The 13,466-nt window shown below is 34.0% G+C and overlaps 1 protein-coding gene and 1 non-coding gene across 2 annotated transcripts; one reads left to right on the top strand and one right to left on the bottom strand.

Moving 5' to 3' along the window:
* The first annotated feature begins 7,364 nt into the window (after window positions 1-7,364).
* Window positions 7,365-7,437, top strand: TRNAK-CUU. Its single transcript has one exon. It is a non-coding gene; the product is annotated as a tRNA-Lys (tRNA).
* A 2,577-nt stretch (window positions 7,438-10,014) lies between these two features.
* LOC109242752 lies at window positions 10,015-12,509 on the bottom strand. Its single transcript, XM_019409603.1, has 6 exons — window positions 12,034-12,509; window positions 11,111-11,198; window positions 10,740-10,900; window positions 10,579-10,639; window positions 10,441-10,500; window positions 10,015-10,304 (listed from the first exon to the last, which is right to left on the bottom strand). The coding sequence occupies exons 1-5, from the start codon at window positions 12,148-12,150 to the stop codon at window positions 10,484-10,486; spliced, it is 444 nt and encodes a 147-aa protein (XP_019265148.1). The 5' UTR covers window positions 12,151-12,509; the 3' UTR covers window positions 10,015-10,304; window positions 10,441-10,483.
* Window positions 12,510-13,466: the final 957 nt, after the last annotated feature.

Below are 13,466 nucleotides of genomic sequence, written 5' to 3' on the forward strand. Positions count from 1 at the left end.
TCTACATGACTTACTTGGAATTTATCTGCCCTTTTTGGTTATTCTTGTTGCCTAATTGACTTTTACTTGTTTAACTGTGGACATTTACCCTTCTATAAGCACATTATCATTCCTAACTGCTTGTCTTTATTTGGAAAGCATTAATTCTATCTCTCGTGTAATTAATTGGTCTTAATTGGAAAGAAGTTAGATATCCTATGTTTAGTTGACATTTCCTTAATGGTGATTAATTGATTTATGTTAATTTCCTTATTGTTGAACTGAGTATTATGGAATCGTTGTTTCATATTATTTCTCCCTTGTTGAGTTGTTCTTATTGCACTTAGTATTTCTCTGTTACGGTTATTCCTTATGAGTTAGTTGTACCGTCTTTTGGTGAATGGAAATACCTGAGTTGATTCTCTTGCTTTGTTCCTGTATATATTTTCATTTGTTGTGTGGTACTTGAGACTGTGATGCACGAGGTTTCTGCCGTGCGGTCGTTGATACTATGATGCACGAGGTTTCTGCCGTGCGGCTGTTGGTACTGTGATGCACAAGGTCTCTGCCGTGCGGTTGTTGTTGAAGGGTTGCACGAGGTCTCTGCCGTGCTATTATTGCTATTGATGTTTTGCACATGCGGCGTAATAAGGCGGGATATGTTATATGCTTATATGTGGGTTGCGCATGTGGCGGAATAAGGTGAGAACATTGTGATGCACGTGTGGCGAAATAAGACGGTGCCTATTATATTATTATTTGCACGCGTGGCGTAATAAGGTGGGCTATGTCAGGGGTTGGTTGTAAAGAACTGTGACGGCCTGTGGAGGCATTCCTATTTGTTTAATATTGTGATTGTGGGTTGTTTACCTGTATGAGCTTTACCGCTTGGAAGTTGTGAGGAAACATTCGTACGTGCAGTCCGTTCTCCTTTTCATGTTTACTAGTTGGGAAAATCCTTGTCAAAAATACTTGCACAAGCATACACGTAGTTGGACACCCCATTAGAGGTGAATTCCTTCCGATTTTGTTAAGGGTGGAGATACGCCCTCGTTCGTCCATTATATATGTGAGAGTGGTCCTAGTTAGCCAGTTAGTTGTCAGCATGGCCGTGAGATTGATGGGGTACAGGATGCCAAGTGTTAGATTTCAGATGCTGGGTTTTTCGTGAGTTGTGGTTTGTCAGAGATTTTTGGTAAAATTGTGGGAAGAGTTGAACAAGACCTTATGTGAACATCATTGTAGGATATGAGTTATTGACTTGTTTTTCCCCTTGCTGTGTTGTGACCTTAGGATGGATTGTGATTCTGCCGTCATTTCGTATCATCATTTATTATATTCTCGTTGTTACTTGCTGTCCTCTTTTCCTTATTGGGAATTGTAGNGCGATTGAGTTCCCTGTCATTAGCTTCACCTTTACATGTCTTACTTGGAATTTATTTGCCCTTTTTGGCTTATTCTTGTTGCCTAATTGACTTTTACTTGTTTCACTGTAGACATTACCCTTCTATAGTCATATTATCCCTCCTAACTGCTTGTCTTTATTTGGAAACACTATTTTCTATCTTTCATGTAATTAATTGGTCCTCGTTGGAAAGAAGTTAGATATCCTATGTTTAATTGATATTTCCTTAAATTGTAATTTGTTTAATTCATGTTAACTTCCTTGTTGTTGAACTTAGTATTATGAAATCGCCGTTTCGTATTGTTTCTCCCTTGTTGAGTTGTTCTTATTGCGCTTAGTATTTCCCTGTTACGGTTATTCCTTGTGAGATAGTTGTACCGTCTTTTGGTGAACGGAATTTCTTGAGTTGATTCTCTTGCTTTGTTCCTGTATATATTGTCATTTGTAGTGTTGTATTGATATTGTGATGCACGAGGTTTCTGCCGTGCGATTGTCGATATTGTGATGCACGAGGTTTCTGTCGTGCGGTTGTTGATATTGTGATGCACGAGGTTTCTGCCGTTCGATTGTCGATATTGTGATGCACGAGGTTTCTGCCGTGCGGTTGTTGATACTGTAATGCACGAGGTTTCTGCCGTGCGGTTGTTGTTGAAGGGTTGCACGAGGTCTTCGCCGTGCTATTGTTGTTATTGATGTTTTTGCACATGCGGCGTAATAAGGCGGGATATGTTATATGCTTATATGTGGGTTGCGCATGTGGCGGAATAAGGTGGGAGCATCGTGATGCACGTGTGGCGAAATAAGGCGGTGCCTATTATATTATTAATTGCACGCGTGGTGAAACAAGGTGGGCTATGTCAGGGGTTGATTGTAAAGAATTGTGACGGCCTGTGGAGGCGTTTTCTATTGTTTAATATTGAGATTGTGGATTGCTTACCTGTATGAGCTTTATCGCTTGGAAGTTGTGAGAAAACATTGTACGTGTGGTCCGTTCCCCTTTTATGTTTACTAGCTGGTAGAGGTTTGTTAGAAATACTTGCACAAGCATACACGTAGCTGAACACTCCTAATAGAGGTGAATTCCTCCTGATTTTGCTAAGGGTGGAGGTACGCCCTCGTTTATCCATTTTTACACGTGAGAGTGGCCCTAGTTAGCCAGTGAGTTGTCAGCATGACCGTGAGATTTATGAGGCATAGGATGCCAAGTGTTAGATTTCAGATGCTGGGTTCTCGTGAGTTGTGGTTTGCCCGAAATTTGGTAAAATTGTTGAGAGGGGTCAAATAAGACCTTATGTGGACATCATTGTAGGATATGAATTATTGACTTGCTTTCCCCTTGCTGTGTTGTGACCTTAGGATTTGGATTGTGATTCTGTCGTCATTTCGTATCGTCATTTACTATATTCTCGTTGTTACTTGTTGCCCTTTTTCCTTATTGTGAATTGTAGCATTTCTTTTGTCATTCATGCAGACTTTACATATTTATATATCGGTTCCATTATTCCTATGATTATACTGTTTAGTTGACCGGTAGGTGCCTTGACTGTTCCTCGTCACTACTCCACCGAGGTTAGTCTTGATACTTACTGCGCACCGCCGTGGTGTGCTCATGCTACTCTTCTGCACATTTTTGTTGTGCAGATACAGGTACTCTCGTTCAGTTCTGTCAGCCTGGGAAGGAGGCGTTTCTATAGAGACTTCGAGGTATATCTGCTACGTCCGCAGACCGAAGAGTCACTTTCTATCTTCTGTAATAAGTATAGTTCTATCAGTATTTTCCTTTTGTATAGATATTCTTGAGTCAGAGCCTCTTATGTATCCCTTAGCTTGTGATTTGTGAGTTTCCGGGTTTTGGGAATGTTGTTAGATTCGAGAATTGTTATGGTATGTGCCGAGCGACACCTTAAACACCGTTTTATTTTACTGGTTCAATTTTATTTACTTTCTTCCGCAATTATGGTTTATCTTCCGCATCGTTAGGCTTACCTAGTCGTAGGGACTAGGTGCCGTCACGACATGTTCACGGAGGGCGAACTGGGGTCGTGACACTTTAATTTAGTACTGATATTACATAAGGCATGATAGCCAGAATAAGGGATCTAACATCAATAATTTAGTAATTTCTTCACATGTTTACCATTAGCGTATACATTTTCTAGTAAGCTTAGTAATGTATTTCAAACACATTTTTAGAAGTCACTTTGTTAAAGTTTACGCTTTCGGAAAACTAATTGTTAGGCTCGTTTCAATATTGTTAAATTGGAGTTTTCCTTATAAATGAGGCAAACCATATAAGTCTTTCTAGGAACTAATTTGTAGTGGTTTAATTTCTTGAGTAATTTCAGATTTGATATTCTTTTACTATCAGTTTATTTCTTTCAAAATTTAAACGGATGTTACTTTAAAGATATAAACCCCTTTTTTTGTAGTTTCATATGAAAAAGCTTTTCTTAAAATATAAGAGGTAAAGTCCAAACTGTTTATTCGTTTGAATTTGAAATGCATGAAAGTAATTTTCTTTCTCAATTATAAATGTATACCGAAGGGACTCATTTCTTTCTTCCTAACATTATTACACACGTATTTTTAATTGATTGACAAATGTTTTTAAAATACACACATGTTGCTACTTACTTTTTTAAAATTAATTAACCTAAGTTTGACCGGTTAACCGTAGTTAACGGATCATATAGGGTGCCTTAATAACCTTTCCTATAGGATTAATTAGAACCCTTACCCATAATCTTTAAGGTTAAGCAGACCGTAAACAAACAGAGTTAACTTTAAGCATTATTTCACTAAAATTGGTGTCCTAATTTACCGTTAAAATAATTAGGTAGCGACTCTTTTTTTTAATTAATTAAACCTCTAGAATTACCCATATGTTGTACTCTATTTTGACCCGTGTTAAATTGGGGTATAACAGTTTTGTCGTCGAGGAATTTAGTCGCCGGAGACGTAATAACTCGTAGCTTCCGTCGAAAGTCCGGCCACCGGCGGTACTATTCTTTGCCGGCAACAGTGGGTTCCGATAAAGGGGGGAGGAGAAAGAGAAGAGAGAGGAGATAGAAAATATCAACTGAATTACGAAAGCTTGTTGCTCTCTTGTTTCAGTTCAAAACAATTAATTTCTTGTTTCAATTCAAAACAATAGATTTCTTGTTTCAGTACTACAGGTGGATTTGCTAAAAAATTCAAATATAGCTACGAATGATAATTTTTTGAACGTATAGCTACGAATGATAAATACACTACTAGAAAACTGGCAAAATTCGTCCACAGAATACCGACCGAAATCGGTCGAAAAATAAGTAAATTGGTCGCAAAAGTCAAAGAAAAAGTTTCTAACAACGGAAATATTGGTCCCGCAATAAAGATATAAAAATTCCAACCGATTTCGATCGGAAACTGGTCAATCTTTGACCAAGACCTGGTCATACTTACATATTATCTATCAAAATAATTTTTAATTAAAAATTTTCAAATATCTGACCANAATAGATAAAATTTGATTAAGTTTAAAATTTAAAATATTAAAAATTATCATAGACGATATTGTAGTCCAAAAAATAAGTTATTGCAGTTATGTCCTTTCGCTATGGGTTTTCCATTTAATATTTTAGGGCTATTTGGTTTATTAACATTGTATTTGTGCTTTTTATAATAATATAGGCTCTCCTTTTTCAAAATCGATTTGGATAATATAATACATTCTCAAATTTGTTCAAAAAATAAGTTATTGCACATATGCACTTTCCCTATAGTTCTTCCATTTAATACTTTAGGGCTATTTTGGTCTATTAATATTGTATTGTTATTTTATAATGATAATATAGGCTCTCCTTTTTCTAAATAGATTTGGATGATATAATACATTCTCAAATTTAATTAGTAACTAGTCTTAGGGTACGCGCTTTGCGCGTGTACCTATAACAATAAATATTTAATTTTTGAAAATTACGTAAATATTATTAAATAATGTGTTTGAGTTAAATATTGAAAAAATATAAGTTCCTAAAATTAATGAATGTTAATCTCACTAAGCTAGCTCAAAAAAACAAAGAATCTACTCCACATAAATTTTTACATACCTTATTATGATTTATGAGGAGTAAAATATCTTCTAAAAATTATTGTTATCTTTATTACCAAATACTATAAACAAATAAAACATAAAAAAGAAATTTTACCATAATTATTTAAAGATAAGAAAATAAATTAAGATTTTGAATCTTTTGATCTTTTAGAAATTTGTGAGTGATGAGGTAGAACTATAGCTCCTATAAAAATATCGATAAATAACAACATAAAGTTTTAAATAACTAATATTGAATTATAAAAAACAATGTAATACTATACTAAAATTATAGAAAGCTATCATTTAAAGAAAAATATTAATAATAACTTCTTTTGAATAGCTTTTATCTTATGTTACATCCTTAATGCTTCAAACTTAGGTCATAATTAAATTTTCACTCGATTTTAAAGTGCTAAATATTAGGAAAGTAACTAAAATTACATATTTGTCCAATGTGAAACTTATTTTAAAAGGGTAAAAAAGGCGAACGACATTTCGCTAAGGGCCTTCGTGTTTTTAATATAGTATAGATATAGATTAAACACTGAAAATATTCACTATACCATCTAATATCATTATAAAAAGTATATTAAAAACTTAAATCACTATCATCGTTAAGCTGGTCGAGCGTGGCGTTATGTACTTCGAACTGAGTTACCCAACTTTAATATAATACAAATCCACTGACCTATCATGACAAAAAGTTGTTGTAGTATAGTGGTGAGTATTCCTGCCTGTCACGCGGGTATCCGGGTTCGATCCTCGGCAACGGCGTTCTTTTTGCTTTTTATTACGATTGGTTGATGTTTTCTCATTCCTCCAGGCACAAGTAGATAATTCGCTGTTATGTGCCTCATTTTCAAGTCAATTTAGTATTTCCCTTCTTCCTTTTCTCCTCTGGTTGAAAGGACTAAATTTCTTAATGCCCTGGAACTTTTGACTTTGGATTTCATCCAGTTGTCTTAAACTAATCTCAGTCCCACCATGATGTCATGAGATGCAGAAATCTTTTCAATTTTGTTAGACATTGTATGTCGTTGTACGAATAAATGAGAACTGTAGAAAATTCCTAGTTTTAGAGCACCTAGTTTGTCACTGGAGCTAATTATTGAAAACTGATTGAAACGAAGTATAAAACGAGCGGAATGGATATTGAGAATTTGTATATCAATCCCAGCTAATTTAGAATTGAAGCGCAGTTATTATTGAATTTTTCTAAATAGTGTATTCGATGGATTTTGTTAAGGTCTTGAAGAGAGACTTTAATTAGCTAAATTAACTCTTGACTCACCTTGGCGTTTGAGGAAATGTTGAGCTATACTGCTATAGTGTATAACGGGTGGTGCAACATTTATATTGCTCTCACTAGCTGAATCATCAAACCATTCCACTAAAAAATCTTAAAATAAGAAAAAAGAAATCTTGTACCATCCTCCAGATGTTTTCATCGATTCGATATACCAAAACTAATCATGATCAGAAGGGTTATCTATTTTAACCTTTAATTTGTTGGAATTAACAGAAGATAGGATTCAACTGAGCAATTATGTAAATGCTAAAAAAATAAGGCCTTGGGGCTTGATCGGGTGTTAATAGCGCATGGTATGATGTGTGAATTAGGTGCATGTCACGAGTTCGAATCCTATTACAGACAAATATCTGGCATTTAAAAAAATGATAGAGGGATGAGCGTACTATCCATCGAGTCTAGAATGATGCACCAGCTGATCTCTTGGTAAATAAAAAAAAAAATTCTACAAAAAAAATGATTAAAAGCACCATTAGGATTTCGAGGTGTGCAGATTGCAGGGCCTTGTGGGAGTTCATCTCCAGATAATGAGGCGATAAAACTCCTTCCTTGTGCAGATCCAGGACCAGATTCTAAGGCTTCTGTTTCAAGAAGCCCGTCTAGCTCAGTTGGTAGAGCGCAAGGCTCTTAACCTTGTGGTCGTGGGTTCGAGCCCCACGGTGGGCGTTCTTTGTTTTGAAAGGAAATCTTGGAACAACGGTAAAGTTGGCTCTTGCTTCGTGGAAGCAGTAGGATATTGTTGTTAAAAATCAAACTTCCCACTCAACTTTGAACAATAATCATTCTCCCCCTTTAATCCTACACAATACCTTTTTTGCCCTTGAATTTTCAATTTCCTCCTCAATTCAATACTTTTTTATTATATGATATTTTTTTTATGGTAGCTTTTTCTTACGCATATTTAGCTAGTGGGGCATTGGTCATAGCCGAAATTCGTCGAAGGGATAAAACAAAAATAAAGAAGCTATAACTTAAATTATGTAATACCTATTATAAATTGTAATTAGAGTTCATTAAAATTATAAGTAGAATAAGTAATTAGAATCCATTAAAATTACCTTATCTTTATGATTATTATTTTAATGTAATGCATATTAATTATATATTTAAGCTATATTTTTTTAACGACGGAGCTAGAAATTCATATAAGAGGATTGAAAAATACCCCAATTTTTTTTATTATTTCGGATTGAACTTGTGAGCTAAGATAACTTGGGGTGTTTTTCAATCCTCTTATATGAAAAACTCGGATTGAACTTGTGAGCTAAGAAATTAATGAACTCTATTCTCTTAGCTCACAAATTTTAATTTCTTAGCTCACAAGTTCAATCCGAGTTTTCATATAAGAGGATTGAAAAGCACCCCAAGTTATCTTAGCTCACAAGTTCAATCCGAAATTAAAAAAAATTTGGGGTATTTTTCCATCCTCTTATATGAATTTCTAGCTTCGTTGCTAAGAAAATATAACTTAAATATATGTTTCATATGCATTACTTTAAAATAACAATCATAAAAAAAAGGTAGTTTTAATTGACTCTGATTACTTATTCTACTTATAATTTTAATGAACTCTAATTACAATTTATGATAGATATTACATAATTTAAGTTATAGCTAAAACCATAAAAAAATATCATATAATAAAAAGGTATCGAATTGAGGAGAAAATAGAAAATTCAAGGGCAAAAAAGGTATTGTGTAGGATAAAGGGGGAAGAATAATTATTGTTCAAAGTTGAAGGGGGAGTTTAATTTTTAACACAAAATTAGGAAGGGTAAATAATTTTCACCCCTTCAATATTTATTTGTTAATTATGGAGGGTGTCGAAAAAAACAACAAGAGCGCTCTCTAGTCTTTGACCAACACAAAGTGTAGATCTCCTTCTGCCACATATAAGATATTTACTCCCTCCGGTTCACAATAAGTATTCAATTTGCTTTTTCATTTTGGTTCAAAATAAGTGTCTAATTATGTAATCAAGAAAGAATACAATTTGGTTTTACAAAATAACCCCTATGTACATTCCCTAAAAAGTTTTCTTACTCCTCACATTAAATGTTTAATTAGGGGTAGTTTAGTCATAGTAAGTATTTTTGCATAGAAATTAGTATTTTCTTAATGAACGTAATAAAAGCAAATTGAACACTTATTGTGAATCAGTTGAAGTAGCAATTAAGTAGCTCTGATTATTGAATTTTTTAACCTGTCTTTTTCTAAAGAAAACTTTAGTGGGGATGGAACAATTCAGTTAAAGTTATCACATAAAGGATAAGTCCGTTTTAGACGGTTAGTCGGTGGACAAAACAATAGATAAGAAATTGAAAGCATGAGATTCCAACAGTAACATTTGTAGTATTTGTCAACAACAATACATATGCATCTCAAAAAATAGTTTTTAAGTATTTGAATGGGAGCAGATAATGATGTTTGGTTTTTGATTGGACAATAAATGAACCAAGAAAAGAACCAAACAACCCTTTCACGTGACAATTAAAGATAACAAAGTAATCAGAAATAGTATCAAAAAGAAGTTCCAAGAATCAAAAATATCTATAGATAAGGTTCATCTTGAATAATACCCATAGAAGAAGTACAACAGTAACATCCAAATGTTCTGACCAAGTCTTTTCACCTTATCAGAATTGACACTTTAACCACCAGAGAACTGAAAAAGACAGTAGTGGCCCTTAGTCGAACGTGGCTTCATCTCATAAGTTTGAGGATCGGGTCGGAGAAAGTATGGGTTCGACAGAAACAGTAACTTAATCTCATAAGTTCAAGGATCAAGGGTGGAGCTAGCAAAGAAACTATGGGTTCGACAGAATCTTAATTTTAAATTCTAAATTTGCTTCGAGAATCACATACGATTTTTTAAGTAAGCAGTTCTCCGACAAATTATTCGACTTGTTACGAAGATAATATTATTCGACTTGTTACGAAGATAATATTGTTCTCACCGCTTCTATTGAGAATCACATATGATTTCCTAAGTAAACAGTTCTGAAACAAATTCTTGGACTTGTTATGAAGATAATATTGTTCTCATGGCCATGGGGCACATTCATTGGATTTGGACGTAAAAACCATTTCTACGAACCACAAGATAGTTCTTGTGAAGTCATAATCTTTTTGAATTTGACCACCATACAATAATAAACTCATAAAGCACCTTTAGAGAGGATATTAAGAACTTCAGAAAGTATATAAAATCATATTTTCTGCAAATTAAGTATTTGAGATGTGTTGAGGCCAAAAAATTAATAGTAATTACTAAGAGCACAGAATTTTATGGTATAAGCTAGTTACTAAACAGAACGTTTTTACATTATAAAGTAAGTGCATAAGGTCTATAATCCTTTACAAGGAAAGTAAAGAGAAAAACACCTAACTACAATAACAACATATTATATTGTAATAATTATGATAATATGTAGGTCCAACCAACTAAGGGTCATATTTAGCTAATTACTAGTAATCATCCATCTTTAATATGGACTATAGATAACTGCTTCTCTCTATATTAATCTTAACTCCTGCCAGAAAACAAAGAAGATACATTAGAACAAACAAAAAAAAACATATAACCTGATAAGTTCAAAGAAAATAATTAAGATAAGAAATTGAAACCAAAAAAAATATTAGATGAATAAAACCAAGTCCTTCATATACCTAGAGTATATGTAACATCCAAGTCATTATCGGTAATGAGATCTCAATAATATAAAGACCCTGCAAAATGAAAAACCATGATTTATTGATGAAAAAATGAGATGAAATTAAACTAATTTAACAATTAAAGCTATATACCTTGCCACCAATTTCCTCTAGACGCGCTGCCAGAATCATCTTCACCATTATCTTTGTTGAACTGAAGTCAAAGGAAAAAATAGAAACATCAGAATGAGCAATTGACCTTAATAAATCTAAGCACTAAGGCATTATTTACATGAGATTATTTATGCACTCACAGTTGTGTAGTTAGAGTTCTGGTTATTTTGAGGAAATGAATAGACATCTTGGCCGCCATAGTATATTGAAGAGCTAAGATGGCATGGCTGTACTTTTTCATTCTGATAAAATGAATTTGTCTGCTTATTTTGTGCAGCTTCATTGCTAGGAGTAGTACTTCCTGCAAAAACAAAAATTGCCAAGATTTTGATATACAGAGGAAATCATTGTATTATCATTAAAAAGAATTTTCATGTGCTTCGCCTATGAAAACGAATCAAGATCACATGTAGTTGAAGACATAATTAAACAAATAACAACTGATCAATTATAACATAATCTCACCAATTCCAAACTAATTCCTTTTGTCAAAGCTATAAACATCACTAACCTGAATATCCACCTTTAGCATTTCTTGCCTGAATCACAGAATCTCGCTTCGGTTGAACCGTCTCCGAATGTACTGATGATCCATGTCCCTTAAAAGCAAAAGGAATTGAGGTATATGAGAATATAGCAATATGAAATCAAAAAAGAACATTCTCATCAAAATCCTAACGTCGTTTGCCATCCTTAACTCACTAGAATTACCTATCACAAAAGCAAACCAACAGAATATAGCAACTTCAATTCAATTCTTGTCTAAGATTCTGTCTGTCTCACTTCAAAATTCTCAAATTGAGTAAGCTCTTTACCAAATAGGTCAACTAAAAATCCAACAATTCTTCAGGGCTACAATCCCCAAAGCCGCCCCACTCTTAATTTTTTTTTTAATCACTTTTTTCTATTGTTCACCTAATATATTTTGCTAACGACCAACATATCAAGAAAAGTATAAATTGGAAACAGCAAAACAAAGAACAGGGTCGTAACTCAATAACTACTCCCTCGATCCCAATTTATGTGGGCTTTTTTTTATTAAACACGGAGTTTAAGCAAAAAAAGACTTTAAAAGCTTGTGGTTTAAAACAAGTCATAGATATTTGTTTGCCAAAAATCGGGTAAAATAGTAAGTTTAAAGTTAAATTTTATCTAAATACAAAAAAATATTAGTATTATTTTGGACAAACTAAAAAGAAAGAACATCACATAAATTTGGACGGAGGATTACGATAAAAGATTTTTTTTTTCCCTTGTTACAAACAGACAAGAGATACCATTAGAACTCGAGCATCAATTAACTGTTAGTCATTGACATGATTACGCAATATGTGAAAAACAGAGCAAAATGAACAGAAAAAAAATGCATAAACACCCACAAAAAAAAATACCATAAATCATTGCAAAAACTATTGAAAACCCAAAAAATCATACCTTAGAAGGAGGTGGGAAAATAGAACCAAAAATCCCAGAAGTTGAAGAAGCAGAAGACTCCTTAGAACCAAAAAGATCAGAAGTAAATGAAGAACTCGTTGGCTTTGTTCCTTCCATTTTTCCCTTACAAAAAAACTCTTTCTTGAAATATTAATTAGACGAGATTCACCTTAGTTTATATAGGAAAACCACCGTCAAAAGAAGGATCAGATAAAACGTAAAGGCCCACAGCTTTTTCTCCTCAGAAACAAACAGAAAACAGAGGAAAAAAGGAAAGAATAAAGAGAGAGACACGTGAAAAGATGGGGTGACGCAAAGAAAATGTTAAACTTTAAAAGAAAATTTTGCCTTAGCGTTTTAAACTGTCTCAATCGAACACAGAGGAATTTGGTATTATTATGTGAAAAAAGTTTGAATATTTTGTATGTTCATCTTTGTTTTCTTGACCGACGATTATGTGTTTTGTCTCTCTCTCTTGTATTCTATATTCTGCGAGTTTTCGGTTGTTCTTTCGGTTACACGGCGTTATTTTCTGAAATAAGACATACCTGTCGGAAAATCGATTAGATTGACGCCACGTGGATCAATGGATCTGCCCCAATGGGACCAACTATTGTACTTCCAACCTTTTATCGCCACGAATTCCCTAGTCCTTCATAAGCTCATAACCAACCCCCTTCTCTCCCTCCTTTTCTTTTCTTTTTATTTATTTTCATTCCTCACACTTTTCTTTTTTTTCGAGAAAAAGATACTATTAGTGATATTTTGAGGTGGAGATGTAATAATTCTTTATTATTGTTTACCCTAAAAAATGGATAACAATTGAATTTATACGCGATTTTAAAGATACGTAATATAATTTGGTACAAATTAAGAAGACAGATTAATATTGAAATGACGATTAGAGAATAAATGCAAACCACACAAATTGAATAGCCTTGGCCTTCGAGTTCGATCACCCTCAAACCAAGAAATGTCTCAACTAGTGTAGAACAGAATAATAAGATGATAAGAGCTAAAAATGACAATATATTGCTTTGTGTTGCGTATTACAATATGTCTTACAAATGATCAGAACCCCCCCTCCCTTTATATAGTAGGGGGTTCCCACTCTTGATAAAAAATCTCATGATATACTAATTAATCCGCCTCTCCTTGATACATGCCAAGATTTCCGCCATGATCTTCAACTGATCGTGGATATTTCGGCCTTCTGTTATTCGGCTCGGCAGATTTTCCTCGATCTTGTTTGGTCTCGATTGTCTTCGGTCCCGGGATCACGAGCTCAACGATGTAACTTCGTACCTCGGTTCGATATAACCCGAGATCGAGCTTTAACCTGTCATGCTTCAGTCTCGATAGGCCATACAATAGACGAACCTGGTTTCGACCGTATACAGATAGTCCCCTCATTTTTTGGAGAGAAGATTACG

This window comes from Nicotiana attenuata, unplaced genomic scaffold (genome assembly GCF_001879085.1).
Source record: "Nicotiana attenuata strain UT unplaced genomic scaffold, NIATTr2, whole genome shotgun sequence".
Classification (NCBI taxonomy): Eukaryota; Viridiplantae; Streptophyta; class Magnoliopsida; order Solanales; family Solanaceae; genus Nicotiana; species Nicotiana attenuata.